This window comes from Phascolarctos cinereus, unplaced genomic scaffold (assembly GCF_003287225.1).
Source record: "Phascolarctos cinereus isolate Bilbo 61053 unplaced genomic scaffold, phaCin_HiC Scaffold_4;HRSCAF=312, whole genome shotgun sequence".
NCBI classification, from domain to species: domain Eukaryota; kingdom Metazoa; phylum Chordata; class Mammalia; order Diprotodontia; family Phascolarctidae; genus Phascolarctos; species Phascolarctos cinereus.
Window position 1 is genome coordinate 236,222,787 of NW_027555847.1, and position 16,290 is coordinate 236,239,076.

Here is a 16,290-nt window from a genome sequence, read left to right on the forward strand (position 1 = left end):
TCAGTGAGCAAGGAATATATCAGAACATATCAGTGGCATAAAAAACAAAATACATCAATAAAACGTTTAAAAAAGAAAGAAAAGACATATATATATATACACATATATAGACGTATATATGATAATTTCGAGATAATCTTAGAGAAAAGACACTAATGTTAAGGGGGATCAGGAAAGGCTTCTTGTAAAGGATGGGATTTTAGCTAGGAGGCCAGGAGATGGAAGATGAGGAGGGAGAGAATTCTAGGCATGCCAGACAGCCAGTTAAAATATCTAGAGTCAGGGGCAGCTAGGTGGTGCAGTGGACAGAGCACTGGCCCTGAAATCAGGAGGACCTGAGTTCAAATCCGGCCTCAGACCAAACACTTGACACTTAATAGCTGTGTGACCCTGGGCAAGTCACTTAATCCCACTTGCCTAAAAAAATATATATATCTAGAGTCAGGAGATAGAGTACCTTTTGTAAGCGCAGCAAGGCCAGTGTCACTGTATTCTAGAATATGTGCAGGGAAGTAAGTGTAAGAGGTCTAGAAGTGAAGAGGGGGCCAGGTTATGAAGGGTTTTAAAAGCCAAACAGAAGATTTAGTATTTGATACTGAAGGCAACAGGGAACTATTGGAGTTCGTTTAACAGGAAAGTAACATGATCATATCTGTGCTTTAGGAAGATCAATTTGACAGGTGAATGAGGATGGATTGTAGTGGGAAGAGACTGAAGACAGGGAAACTAAACAGCAGACAACTGCAATAATCCAAGCATGGGGTGATAAAAGCCTATACCAGGGTGGTAGCAGTGTCAGAGAAGAAAGAAGGAGTCATATATAAAAGATATTGCCAGAACTTTGCAACAGATCAGATATTGCTCAGGAGGTAGGAGGTAGTGGTGGGGAGGGGGTTGGCGGGCAAGGTGAAAGTGTCTAATCCAATACCTAGATTGCAAGCCTGAGTAAGTGGGAGGATAGTGGTGCCCTCAATAGTTATTAGTAAGGTAGGAAGAGGGGAGGGCTTGAGGGGAAGTACTGAAATATGTACAAGACATTGAAGACATCTGGTTCTAGTTATCCAATAGGGAGTTGGAGATTTGAGACCGGAAATCAGAAAAGAGGTTAGGCCTAAAGAAGTAGATCTGGTATTTCATGGTTACAAAGCATCTCATCTGATGTGATTGTCACAGTGACTACTTAAGGTAGATCTATAGTATTTTTATGCCCCTCTGACAAATATGGTACTGAGCTCTCAAGAGTTCACTTAGCTTAAGGTCACACAGTTAATAATCGACAGAGCTGGGGCTCAAATTTAGGCTTTATACTGCACTGCTTCAATGGGTACTTCTAATTCATCAAGCTTTTGTTAAACTTTTGTTAAGAGCTGCTATGTTTTAGCACTGTGCTTGATAAATGAATGTTTGTAATGATTTTTTATGATCAAGTTATATGCATATTCCCAAATAATTAGATTCCTCTTCCTTTCATGTTTACAGGGCAAAAGGTATATCTATGCTGGTTCCAATTCTGGTGTGGTTCAGTCTCCTGTTGCTTTTTGTGAAAAACACAGCACATGTGTAGATTGTGTGTTAGCCAGGGATCCCTACTGTGCTTGGAATCCACGAAAAGCCTCATGTGTTGCTATCTTCAAAGAACATGGCAGCAACAGGTAAATGTAGAACTGTCAATAAGGATGAATTGTATATTTGCATTTCTACTTTTTCACCAAAGATGATATGTGTATAACCTCCAATCTGATTGTTTTTTCAGCAGTTTGATTCAGAAAATGAATGGTGATGCATCTTCTTGTACTGGTAAGTTTTTCAATATTAGAATTTTTTACAAAATTATGTTTTCAGTTTCATGATGAATTGGAGTTTTTGTTTGTGTATTTGTTTTCATTTATTTTACTATCAGTTTGTCCAGGTAGTGCATGTATAATAAGGCTTGGAAACAGAAATGTCTGCTTTTTCTCTGTCCCTTTTAAAAACAGTGTAAGCATGAAACACTTTACAATTTATTAATTTGTTTTAAAAAAGTTTTCTTCCCTAAAGTATGACACCTACTTTTGAGATGTGTCTACCCCATTGTTACACATTATGGGGTTCATGAAAAAAAGTCTTATCACAACAGGAGACGATTTCAACTAAATGGTTTCTAAGGACACTTTCAGCTCTAAATCTAGTATTTTATGAAGAATCAAAAACAGCTTAAAAAAGAAGAGCACGACCTAACATTTGTTCTGCTTCCCCAAAATGTTGACCAACAAAAATATTAGAACTATTTATTGACTGATTAATTCCCTGATACTTGAGTTATTACCTGGAAAAAAAATTAAAATTTGAGTTTCTGTTTCTATGGATTTCCTTGAGTTTCTGTGTTTCTGTATTGGTAAGTTCTTAGCAAGGGCCCAGCTTTTCCTTGACTTATCATGCACATATCAGGAATGGGGTTTGCTGCTCCCATTCCAGTTAATCAACAAATGTGATTAGGTTTTTAAAATGTATAAACAAGTTTGTTTATATCCTTTGATCCCTTTAGCAGGTGGGAGCTCCTCTCTAATTGGGTTAGTAAAGGAACATCATGATTGGCTAATCAGATAAGCTAACACTCTTGGTAGCTTAAAATAGTGAGAAAAATGTCAGCATTGTACAGTCAAACAGGGAACAAGTCCTTTGGGGAAAGCTCCAAATTATGTTAATTCCTTAGTTATTCTGGAAGAATATATGTGGCCATTGTAACTTTAAGTGTCATTTTGTGTATAGTAGAATATTAAAAACTTTGGGGAAGAAACTGATATTCTTCACATTTATTTTGATATTCCAGATAAAGATGAAAAAGTAAAAGAAAATTACCTGCTGCATTTTGGAGGCACAGCAGAACTAAAGTGTGCTCAAAAGTCCAACTTGGCCCAAGTAATTTGGAAGTTCCAGAACGGTGTACTAAAGGTGGAGAGCCCCAAGTACCGCCTTGTGGGGAAGGCCTTGCTCATATTCAACTTATCAGAAGGGGACAGTGGGGTTTATCAGTGTTTATCTGAAGAAAAGGTGAAGAATAAGAAATTCTCTCAAGTGATTGCTAAGCATGTTTTGGAGGTGAAAAAGATCTCCCACACTACTACTGTGAGCCCTACCTTGACAGCAGCACAGACAGAAGGTAAAGGGATTGCCCCAAAAAAGTCAGGCATGACAACGAAAGGGCCTACTGCTCAGACTTCAGCCATGTCAGTTATGTGGGTAACGACTTCAAGCGTAGTAACACAACCTTCCAACCCTGTCTTAACAAGCACAGTCTCTGAACCAAAAATCATCATCCAGTCTGTCCCTGAAGTTCATTCAGAGAAGAGCCTGTACCTAAAGTCAAATGATAATCGCTTTCTAATGTTTCTCTTTTTATTTTTTTTTGTTCTGTTTCTTTGTCTCTTCTCCTACAACTGCTATAAGGGCTACCTTCCAGAACAGTGTTTAAAATTTCGTTCAGTTATGTTACTGGGTAGGAAAAAAACGAAGTCTGATTTTTCTGATTGTGAGCAGAGTGTGAAGGAAACTTTGGTGGAACAAGGAAGTTTTTCACACCAAAATGGAGAACAACCGAAATTAGCCTTGGATACAGGCTACGAGACCGAACAAGACACCATCACAAGCAAAATGCAAACAGACAGAGAGGATTCTCAGAAAATAGATGATCTTCCTATCAGAGACAAGCCCTTTGATGTTAAGTGTGAACTGAAATATGCTGACTCAGATGCTGATGGTGACTGAAGGAGAAATTCTTCTTTCTGTAATGAAGGTAGCTGTGGTTTTTCACGGCACAGAAGTCTTTGGGTTGTGACAGTTCCTGTGCCAGAGGGCTTTCCACTAGACACATTGATTCAGTGTCATCTAAAACCTAGTTCCTAGGGCAGGATGCATATTCTTCAGAAAACTATTTTTCATTATGTTTCTATTTAACTGGGTCGCTCATCTCATCCATCTCTCTCCTTCTTTCCTTTTCTCCCTTCCTCCTTGCCCTCCCCCGCCCACCTCCCTACCTTTCTCCCTCTTTTCCTTTTTAGGAAAATGGTCATTGTCAAATCAAATAATCTTGGAGAGCTATAGATTGTGCTGATTTATTTCAGTTTTTTCCTAGCAAAGGGAAAGAAACAAAAAGATTGACTTTACTTCAGTCTACATGAGAAGAGATTTACCTTTAGCTTCCCCTCATTGTAGCAGCCTTTTAAAAAGAAATAATTTAATTCCAGATTGGAAATGAAATTTTAGTTTATCAGATTGGTAAATTATAGGTTATTGTCCAATTTGGGACTTAACTTTGCTTTCATTGATTGTGTTCCTTATGTTTTAGTTTTATTTGTTAGTATATCAGGACATCTTAAATTAGTTAAATAGTGTTTTAATTTACTTACGTACAGTCTCTCATTTGATCCTCATAAGAATATTATCTCTATTTTACAGATGAGGAAATGGAGGCTCAGAGAGATTAAATAACTTGACAATAGTCACACAGCTAGTAATTTAATTTTTAGATGCTGCTGAATCTCCTAGATTTTATTGTAGATCAAATCTGGGGTAAAATCTGGTTTGGTTTGCATAAGAGTCTCAGGGAAACTTGCTTACTAAAAGATGCTTTATTTTATTTTTATTTTGCTTTTAGACATTTAGGCACAGAAAGCCTCTTGAGCAAAAATAACCTTTTTTTTCTTTTTATGAGGGGAACATGGTTTTAAGAAAGGTTTTCTTTCTTCATTTAAAAATGTTTTTCAACAAAAACAAATTGAAGACTGTCTGTCACCTTTGTGGATTTTGAGCAAGAGTGAAAAGAATGTTCCAGCCCAGCCTGTGTTTCCAAGTTTTGCTGACAGATTAGGGACTACCAGCGCTGTGGAAGTAACGCAGAAAGACTGATGCGGAGAATTCATTATAGAGACTGGAGCCATCAGATGACTGAAACAGTGAAACAAAAAGGAAAAAAGAAAATAAGGGGGTTTTGAGTGGAAAAGTTTCTTTTTGCTTAAATCTCACCTACCCTAGATTTTTCAAATGACTTGTCAGCCCTTTCCCTACCAGAAAACAAGTTGGGAATTGATCAGTGAACTGAGTGGCTGAACTGTCCAATAAAAAATGCCTGTGAACAGAACTATTAATTCATTCCAAAACTATTTCACCCTAGCTCTTTGTACAGGTTTTATTGTTCAGTAGCGTTTTAATCATTGTTTGCTTTACACTTTCTCTTTTTTGTAAATACCTTTCAGAAATAGTCATTTTTCATAGCAAGGAGCAATAAACCCTGCTCTGTGTGTGTGTGCACGTTTGCACATTTGAACTCATTTTCCAATTTAATATAATTTGGATCCTCTGAGTGTGAACAGTGTATATTTTATAAGATTCATTTTTTATTTTTTTATTTTTGAATTGTGTATGTATGAGAAGTGACAGAATAAATAATAAACTGTTCTATCCTTTGTTTGGGTGAAACTTCTTGTAGCTGAATCTCTGCTAAACATTTTGCCCCCATGGGCCAGAGGCAGAAGACTTGGGAGATGGTTTCTAAAGGGCTTCCCCTCTCACCATTTCAGTGTGCAAGGGTGGGATAGCAAACTACAAGTGGAGGCAAGGACTAAGAACCTAATATTATTTTCTTAATCATCCCCATATTCATTTCCTGATTATTATTTTCTTCATATTTCTTTGGCATGTGATACATTTCTTACAACCTTTTCCTCAGTGCCCTTTTTCTTTTCTGTCCTCTTCTGTCACAGCCTCATCTCCTATACCTTTCCCTCCTACTGGTACCTCCTTTTTGTCCTGTGTGGGGACTGGCTCACCTTCATCCACCAGCACCCAGTTTGATGTGGGCTCTGGCACAGAAAGCCCAGCAGTCACGTTGTTGCCTCCTTTCCTAAGTGACCAGTCACAGCATGTTAACGCCCATGGGACCTTTCACCTCATCTGTCAGGCAACTGGTGAGTAGGAGGAGCCTCCCTATGCCAACAGTGCCCTTGTCTGTCTGTCTGTGTCCATACTCACTGGTACTGCATCATGGTGCAGAGCTTGACCTACTGATATCATGCAGGTGACTTTACTGATGTACATTTACTTGGATTCTTTCTCAGGTATGATTGATTTCTATTATCTTTAATATCTAAATCCCTCAGATAAAAACCATAACATCTTTTAACATCTTTTTTTTTAAATCTCATGTGAGTATAGCAATTAGCTTAAAACCATCTTTTTCTGTTGCCTTCTGCCCTGCCAGATATAGAAGTGGTATTTATCTAGTTTTGAAATTTAATAAAAAAGAATTCACCTCAAGGCCTAATGAAGGAAAACTAAAATATTGTATGTTTTTTACTAATTTTTGAAGGAAGAGCAGATGAATTTGAATATAGTCTTAGTTTGGGTGTAAGAGACCTCTGACTTTCCTATCAGTGCTGATAGAACATCAACTCATAAGTGACCCCTTTGAACCTTGACAGATTTTTGAATTTCACCAAAGTGAGGTGATAATAGCTGATATTTGTATAATTACCATGTGCTTTTGCATACATTCTCATTTGATCCACACAACATTGTCCCTGTTTTACAGGTGAGGAAACAGAGGCTCAGAGAGATTAAGTGACTTGAACATGGTCACACAGTGAGTGTCAGAGTACTGTCCCTGGGAAGCCCCATATATATAACTTGGAAATCTTCCTTGCTGCCCCATAGTCTTGTCATTGAACATGCAATATTCTCCAAGGCTCTGATCTCCTTGTTTGTGGTAATTGAATTGTAATTCAGCAACAGTGCAGTGGGGAAAGAGGGAGGTAGCATTAGATGTCTCATTACACTATATAGAAAAATAACCAAACAAAAATGGAATTGATGGCAGGAAAAAAAAATCTTAATTTTACTCAAACTGTAAAGAAACTATGAAAACAAGTAATATTTTTATGTTGCCACTCATTTCCATTTTAAAAATAAATTCTGTGTAACTTTTTATAACACTAGCTTTTGTAATAGACTCATCATGTGTGTTTGCATCTGGCTTAACTTTTTGCCATTAGTTGGAGGGAAAAATGAGAGTCCATCCAATTTGGACTTTGCAGAGACTAACCTTAACACTCAGTTCCCTGATGATGATGAATTGTAGCTAGGAAAAAGGAGGAGGTATAACAAAAGTCCACATATGGCTGTTTGGCATTAGTTTTTCTCTTTGTCCATCAGGACCAATAATTGTCTCCTTTGGCTTTTATTATCTATTCAAGGCAAGGACTGGCTGAGAATATCATTGCAATGAGTTAACTATGAATTTTCTTATTCTGTGATTTTCCTCATTCTGTATTTTTTTTTTAAAAAGGGTTTGTTAAGTAACTGTGACCTTCCCTACATGCTCAGTTCCTCTTGCTTAAATAGTTGGAAATCATTCAGTTTATAACTAATGTGACTATAAACACATACAAGGAGTCTGCTATGACTATGAAGATATAAGGTATACCAAGGATTGTAAAGCAAAAAAGGGAGTTGGCACTAGAGGAGTTTGTTGTGATGGGTGAAAATGGAGGGTGTAGTAATTTGTGGGCGTTAATTAGTTGCCTGAAATTGCTGTCTGGTTGAAAAATAAAGACACAAAACTTTGGGTCCAACAATAGCCTTTCCCTTCCAGTTCCCTTTCTTTAACATCCCCATTTCTATTTTTCCCCCATCACTTGGGGCTAGTTGAGGTGTTTTTAGGTAATTTAATGAGATTAATGAAAGGGAAAAAGGAAATAATGTTGTCTGAGTCTGGCTTATATCGAGTTTATATTTTTTCAGGTGGGCCTGGTGCCTTATTTTCCAACATAGATTGAACCACTTTTTCTGTTGTCTGTATTTGTGGGATGTGTCCTGTTACCATAGGTAACTAGGAGGCAGAGCTCAGGACAACCTGAGTTCATAGCCAACATTTATTAGCTATATGATCCTGCTTAAGTCACTCTGCCTCCCACATTTTCCTCATCTGTAAAATGGGGATAATAATAGTACCTACCTCCCAGAGTTGTTGTGAGGATAAAATGAGATAAGTGCTTTGCAAACCTTAAAGTGCTATGTATATGCTAGCTATTATTATTAGGTCAGGATCAAGGAAAGCTACATTAATCACCCACCCACAGACTACTCTAGAGGGATCCCTAAGGAGAAAGCAGTGCTGGGCCTCTCCCCAGAAAATTTTGAATTGTTTTATAGGACTCCTAGGGAAAAACAGATTGAATTGGAATCTTTTAGGACTCTTCTTAACAAAGGTACAACAGCCCTAGAGGTTTTCACCAACTTAAGTTTAGGTCTTCTCAACTAGTTGAAGGTTTAGGGTATAGACCAGGGGTGGGAAACTGCAGGACCCACAGGTCCTGAAGTGCATCCCTTTGACTGAATCAAAACTTCACAGAACAAGTCACCTTAATAAAAGGATTTGTTCTGTAAAACTTGGACTCAGTTAAAAGGCCACACCCAAGGACCTAGAAGGCCACATGTAGCCTTGAGGCCCCAAGTTCCCCACCCCTGGATAGACCAAAAGCCTTGAAATCTGGTAGTACTGAGCAATAAATTATGGGAATCACTAATTGGAATTTTGTAATCTTTGGGACATCAAGAGATAGTTTGGTATAATATTCACTATCACAATTTCCTACTTCCTTTTGGATAAAATCTTCTCAGCCTGCCCTTTAAAACCCTTCACATCTGGCTCCCACCTACCTACCTCATCCATTCATCACACTCCATCTTCCACCTCCATGTCTCTTCACAAGTCATCCCTCATGTTGGAATTCACTCCTTTCTCGACCTCTTTAAAAACCTCTAATTTTCTTCAAAACACAGCTCAAACACAACCTTTTACTCATGGCATTTCCTGGTTTCCCCAAGTTGTTAGTACTTCATCTATCTGAAATGACTTTGTATCTGCTTCCTTATATCAGACCAACTTCAAAGGAATTAAGCAGATGTGATCCCAAGAGTTCTGGCAAAGGCTTAGTGTAGTATGTGGTTACTAATAAATGGGGCTCCCTTATGATCTATCATATTCTTTTACATAGTTCATACAAGAAAGCTAAGATTTGTTGCTCCTTACTATGAGAAATGCCAGTGTATAAAGCACATGGGATGAGCTCATAGAATGACCAGAAGCAGTGGGTGGAAAGAGCCCTGGCCAGATTTGTAATGAGATGTAGGTTTGAACTTTAGCCTTTGTGTCTTTAAATTTTCTTATTTGTAAATAAGATGGTTGGACTAGAGCTGATATCTAATATCCATTCCAGTTGTGAATCCTATCACACACAGATACATTTTGAATATGACATCATATATTTTGTGAGCCCCCTGTAAAGGACATATATTAGAGAGTATCCTAACAGTTTAACTTTTATTATTAAACTACTGAAAAGCTGTAGTTGTATGTATTTAGGTGCATCTGAGTGTGTGTGTGTGTGTGTGTGTGTGTGTGTGTGTGTATGTATATATATATTCACACATATATTCATTGTATATGTATATGTGTATTCATTCTATACATAGATACTATTATATGCAATATATTAGTATCACAGGACTTTTACATAGTGATCAACAAGCTTAATCACATCTACATTAAAGATTCCATGGGGTCATAGATTTAGATCTGAAAGAAACCCTAGAGGTCATTGGGTCTGAACCCCACCATTTTGCAGATGAGGAAACTGAGGCACAGAAGGGTTAAGTAATTTATCCAGGGTTACACAGCTAATAAGTGACTGAGGTAGAATTTGAAGGTAGGCACCGCAACTCTAAATCCAGTGCTCTATCCACTATGCCATACTTAATTTGAATGCTACTGCTAATACTCATTCATTTTATTCATCCAGGTTTTATGAAATTAATGTGATGGTTTGGACTTTTCAGGTACCAGATGAACTCAACTTTAGCCATTGTGCCTTTAGCTTCCTCAATAATCTTTCTGAACCTATGTCATTGATTAATTATAACCTTGAAAATAGGTTTTGAAAAGAAAAAAAGAGAAAACAGAGTTTGAAAATCATTCCACCCCTAAGTTCTTGTTTGGCTCATGAAGTTTGCATTGACCTTGCCTGGCTTTATAGATCCTTTACCAACAATGTCTTCCCTATTTCTTAAGCATCCACTTACAGAAAATATAATCAGTTTTTCCTCCATGACCTAAGACATTCCTATGAAAATCTAAATTAAATACTACTAGAATAGACATGGAAGCAAACTGTGCCTGCTCTGATTTACAGAGGCCCACCCTGGTTTTCTTTGAGTTCTAAACTCATAAGGCAGTGCAGGGAAGGAGACAGTGTGGAGTGGCAAGAGCACTAGACTTCGGTTGAGAAGACCCAGGTTCAAATGCTGCCTCCTCTACTTAATACCTGTTTAACACTGAGCCAAACATTTCTGCTCTATGGGCTTCTGTGTCTTTCTTGATCAGTAAAATTAGGTGATCTCTAAGGTCCTTTTTAAGTCTAAATCTTATGAACCCGAATTTGAGTTCCCATTAGTGATATGACAGGTCACTTTCCCTTTTGGCCTCATTTTCCTCACTTATAAAATAAAGAAGTGCGCTATCTCATATGGTTGTACAAAGCATAGATTTAACATTTAAAGCCTTATTTGAATGTGAGTTAGGAGTAGAAGTGTTCTAATGACTATGTTACTATAGGGTTTTTGTTATGATTCAAAGATTGAATTCAGATAATTTTTGTGAAAGCATTAAAATTGGCCTTTTCTCTATTTTCCCTTTTCTTTAGTTCATTTACTACATATTAAGGAACTACTATATTCTGCTAGGTACTAGAAGAAATACAAAGTTTAGATAATTTCCTGGGATTTCTGTTGGGGTTGCATTTTATTTTAGTCAAGAAGCTAACTATTTTTTTTAGAGAGAGCTTTAATGTTTACAAATCATTTAGCTCACAATGACCATGTAAAGTAGATGGTACAAGCATTATCTCCAATTTACAAATGAGAAAACTAAGGCTCAGTCACACAACTAATTGTCAGAGTCAGCACTTGATCCCTGATTCCAAGAACTCTACACCACAGCACTCTATTACTTGAAACTGCATGGTCCTGAGGAGATTGAAGTGGTAAATATGGCAGAAATCTAAGATTAAGAACAATAATCTTCTGTGATGATGATTTTTTTAATTGGAAACTTTTGTGTTAAAATAAAATTTCTCTTTCTTTTTTGCAAGCTGAGCCATTTTCTCTCTATTGAGTTTCTCATAAGTCAAAACTTAAACCCATGTTCTAACTCAGGAAGCAAGTTGTCTATTCCAGGCAATTGTTTCCAGCCTAGATAAAGGGTCAACCTTCAGTTCAGTTGGAGTCATGTTGGGGGGAAGAGGCAAGACTAGAGGGCAACTGAAAACAGTACTGAGCTGATGATTTCAAGAAAGACAAGGACCCTTGAGCAATGCATGGAAAAAGTTAAGTCTGTCAAATAACAATGAAGGGATGTAGTAAAAAAAAAAAAGTACTAAAGACAACAGTATTTAAAGACACTCGTGGAAGGAAAAGAGCAAAAAATTAGACTCACAAGTCCCAGGTTCAGAAAATTCAAGATCAAAGCTGAGAACTGGCATGTTTGCCAACAGAGTAGAATTAAAGATATCCAAAACCAGGGTCTGTATCTAAAGCTAAGGTTAGGAGAACCAATCAGATAAGAAATCTGAGTCATATCACAATAGGATAGATAAGTCAAATTTAAGCTCTATGGTAAAGTAGAAAGAACCTTGAATTTAGTAGAAGACCTCAGTTTGAATCCCAGCTTTGGGGATGTCCTGTCATTTGAATGAGCAAAGAACAGTTTTGTGTTTGAAGGTGATGTGTGTGTGTGTGTGTGTGTGTGTGTGTGTGTGTGTGTGTGTGTGTGTGTGTGCAATGCTAACTTTCTGAAAATTACAGACTGTTGAATGGGAAACTACTAGACAAATATTTACAATACATAGGGCTATGTTCTTAAGGTTTCATCAGCTTCTTTATAGATCTCCAAATGGGGATCTGATAGGTAGACCTCCTTATCTATACATGTTAATTTCAAACCTGTAGGAGGGTGCAGTTGAGATTAAGAACACATCCTTCTATTTGGCCACCAGAGCCATTTAGTACTGTAGTTTGAGACCTCTTTATCTATCTTGTGAATATTGGGGCTTAACTGATCTGTAGGAGTACAGAGATTATAAACCTCACCTGTACAAATCTCTGTCCTCTTTGTTGTGACTTGTTTTAAATACCAAATATATTATAGTAGATCTGTGTAGACAATACTAAGAGGTTAGAGACCTGGGGATACAGAGCTTAATTATATAGTGAACATAACTTGTTGCCTTCCTCCTTTTGCAGTCTGAAAATGAGAATAAGTTGCCCTGAGTTTCAGGATATTAATTGACTAAAAGGTGTGCTTTAATTAACTGTAAAAGTTTAAACCAGCCTTAACCCCAGCTAGTTTCAGGTAGAGGAGAATACTCAATGTGTTGATGAATCTATTTACCACATTCTTCTGGTCACTGAAATAAAAACCTTTTTGGGAAAAAAACGAAAAACTAATGTCCAGTTTTGGATTGCCAGATCAACCTATTTTTCAAAATTATCTTTTTCTGGTGTTCAAATTTAACAATTTTTTTTAAATTAACAAATATTTATTCTGCTCAAGGCCTGTATAGGTCCTTAGCTAAAAAACTGAGAAAGACATAAGACAGGATGTCTGCCATCATTAAGATCAAAGTCCCTCCAAGTGAACTTCAAAGATCAAAATGTTTCCAGAGAAGAGAGAAAAGTCAGGTAGAAGTAAAAGCTGTTGCCTCCCAATATAGAGAAACAAGAGCTCCTGCAGGGTCCTTCTACTGCCTTTGTACAATGTCTAGCCTATTGGCCAGCATCTGTACTGATGCATAGGTAGAGGGCTACAGTAAAAGCTATAGAATGGACATATTGTTTTATCTTATCATTATTGGGCAGTTTTTTCAAGTTGTCATAGTTCACATTACTATGTATATTTTATAAATTGGGTACACCTGACATGTTGGTTTCAGAGGCTGCAAAGAAAAATTGGAACACAAACTAAGCAGAACCAAGAAAAATGTACACATTATTTCAACAGTGTCACCAAAAAATGAACACTAAAATGAAACTAAGTGCTGTGTAATTATAATGACCAATTGACCAATTATAATGTCCTTGGAGAAAGAGATGAAGAAATGCACCCCCCTCCTTTCACTGGAAAGACAGAAGGCTATGGGCATAGTACACTGCATATGCTTTCAGATAGAGTTGAAATAGGGTGGGCTAAATTTTTTTTTTCATTGCAAAGGGAAAGCTCACTAGGTGAGGGGAAGGGAAAGAATGCATTCAGAAATCACTGTGATGTAAAAAAAAAATGTAAAAAGCATCAAAAACACTTTTTAAAAACAAATTGTGAGAGACCCAACTAACCAAAGTAATTCCAAAAGCATGTAAGATAAAACTGAGGATTCTCCAATCCTCAGCATCTCTGAAACATCTTGCAAATAGGAAATATATGTAAGAAATAATGCTGTCACCATCGTCTAAGATGTGAAGAACCCTGATGAGGAACAGCCCAATGAACTAGCAGCAGAGAAGGCTAATTCCCAGTCACTAACTCACTCACATCAGCCACTTCAAAATAGGTGACTTAGCATTAATTACATGAGGAATGCACAGACTAAAGAAGGAATAATTAAGTGTATGGGCCATGAATCAAAGATAAAAGCCTAAAGTAGAAAGGGAAGAGAAATCATTAACAGAACAAGGGAAAGAAATCTTTTTAGGTGTGGGAAATGAAACACAATAACAAAACAAGTTAAAGAGGATGAGAGAAAGGGGTATTTTATTTGACTTTTTAACTGAGAGAAAGAAAGAAGGTGGAATTTCAGTTGAAACCTGAAGGAAGCCAGGAAGCAGAGGTGAGGAGACAGAGAACTGCAGGCATGGTCAGCCAGTGAAAATGCCCAGTTAGAAAATGGAATGTTTTGTGCAAGGAACAGCAAGGAGGCCAATGTGACAGTGAGGAATAAGAAATAGGACAAGTTCTGCATCAATACAAATGAATGGGTGCAGGGAGTATAAGAGTGAATATGCAACCATTACTGAAAAAGGTTGCCAGGGATGCAGTGTCATCAGAAGGGAACTAGGTGTCAGTGAGAGCCAGAAGACGGAGGGAATGAACAAGCAAAATATGAAAGGTTAATGAGAAAGCAAGCTTATTAATGATTGAGGGTACTTTCTAGCACAGTGGAAAGGGGGTGGGTAGCTTTAGAGTGGGACATTTAGGAGGTAGAATCAAGGAGGATGAGAGCAAGAGAGCAGACAGTGAGGGGATAGGTAATGGGGTTTGTGCAACCAAAGGTGCAGAATCACTGGGATGAGAAGAGTTTGAAGGAGATGCTTACCAGTGAGGCAGATTATCAGTGGCTGGAGAGAGGGTCCTTGAGAGAGATAGGTGATTATGCCTGTTTAAGATCCTACCTCAAGGTCCACTTTCTTTTCTTTTTTTTTTTTTTTGGCTAAGCAATGGGGTTAAGTGACTTGCCCAGGGTCACACAGCTAGTGTTATGTGTCTGAGGCTGGATTTGAACTCAGGTCCTCCTGAATCCAGGGTCAGTGCTCTATCCACTGTGCCGCCTAGCTGCTCTGCAAGGTTCACTTTCAAGGTGGGTGGTGATATTGTGTCCTGGCCCCTCACAGAAGGACAGGAATCAGGAGCTGTCATTTCAAGGTGGGTCTGGTCTGGGAATAGCCTCTAGAACACTGAAGAAGGCCCTGGAGTGAAGACAGAGGTCAGAAGGCAGGTAGTCATGCAGGGCTTTCTGAGAAGACTTTGGGAGCAAAGAAGATGTCAAGATGATTTATTACTGCAACTAGAAGCTATTAAGATAACTCCTTCCTTCTGACTGCAGTGCATAGGAGTTTGGGTGAAGTTTGTACTTGGTTATTTAATTTTTTTTTCTCTGCCTATAACAATACAGACTGTGTGATTGGTGGGAGGAGTGACCGGAAAAAAATCTTGAATATTGTGGTTTGAGATGCTTAAAATATAGTGTTAAAGTGAGGAGCGAGTGGCTTTGGAAGGAAAAACAGGAACAAAAACTTGTCAGTTTCTGTAAGAATGTTTTTGTGGATTTTCATCTGGGCATAGAGAACAAAGCTCAAACTAATACATACATTGTATATGATATAATGCATATAATATATTAAGAATATATATTACGTATGTATATTGCAAAAGGCAAAATGAACTCTCCATAATTACATACTTAAATACGGGCCTGTTAGAACCCTTCCTCTCAGAATAGAGAAGCTAAGATAACTGAGTCCTTTCCCTTCCTATCATACTGAAAAGTATTGGCCACTCAGTGCTAGTGTAGGCTCGTGAAAAGTGACTTCATTTTATATGCCCTCCAAATTGTAGGTGATAAAGTTTCCTCACCAAGGCCTTGCTATACCTTGTCTATGTTTTCAGGGTTTTTTTTTAGCTATGACAAAAGTGGCTCTTCAGAAGTGTTCAAGACAAAATCCTAAATTTCATGCAGTAGGTTATATTTATTGCCTTGATTATTAAGAAGTTTATAAATTGGTCCATAATGTCAGCAATGCTTATCTGCAGTGTAACTGGGATATCAAATAAAAACTTCAATCTGCTACCTAAATATGAAAATAATACTACAGGAATATATGTGCAGTAGAACTATAAGGTTCCCATTAATTTGGTAAACATTTCTGAAGTCTACATTTGTACATTATGACTACATTTTTATTTTTGCTTATGTAGCAACTGACATTGAACACTGGATGGAGATATATTCCATTTATATTCAATGTAATTTTGGCCATGTTCGAGAAAAGCTGCACTCTGCACTGACATTTAAAGTACATGCCCTTCTTAATGAGGTATATGTGTGTGTGTGTGTGTGTGTGTGTGTGTGTGTGCATGTGTACATACATATATTTACACACACACACACTCCGTCAACCTGAAGATATGCTTGTTTTCACAAGGCATATTAGGAAAATAAAGCAATTTAATTTTATTAGTCACTGAAAGTGTTTTTAAATTTACTTCTATTTTTTTTGTCATTTGGTTGTATTAGAAGTTTGTATGGTAATTGCACATTACCTTCTCCAGGTCAAAGGGTCTGAGAAAGTAGAAATGAACTTGGTACTTTTGAAGTTTGAAGCATTATTCATCATTATTTTAGCTGTATAACATTTATGACATTCATATGATCAAAACATCCATTCAAAGGTTCCAGGTACTGCCATGTAAATAGTTACCTCTTTGTTTGT

General features: G+C 37.4%; 1 protein-coding gene across 17 annotated transcripts in view; it reads left to right on the plus strand.

Moving 5' to 3' along the window:
* SEMA4D (semaphorin 4D) overlaps positions 1 to 16,290 on the plus strand; it is a 185,924-nt gene that overhangs the window by 149,961 nt on the left and 19,673 nt on the right. For 14 of the 17 annotated variants that reach the window (XM_078152961.1, XM_078152963.1, XM_078152962.1 and 11 more), the window contains 3 exons: positions 1,480 to 1,652; positions 1,754 to 1,797; positions 2,810 to 5,434. In XM_078152961.1, the coding sequence (XP_078009087.1) occupies positions 1,480 to 1,652; positions 1,754 to 1,797; positions 2,810 to 3,744 (1,152 nt within the window). In that variant the 3' untranslated portion in view covers positions 3,745 to 5,434. Of the gene's footprint in view, positions 1 to 1,479; positions 1,653 to 1,753; positions 1,798 to 2,809; positions 5,435 to 5,738; positions 5,943 to 16,290 lie in introns of those variants that run through there. The other 3 variants (XR_002328805.2, XM_021009554.2, XM_021009553.2) reach the window with 2 other exon arrangements.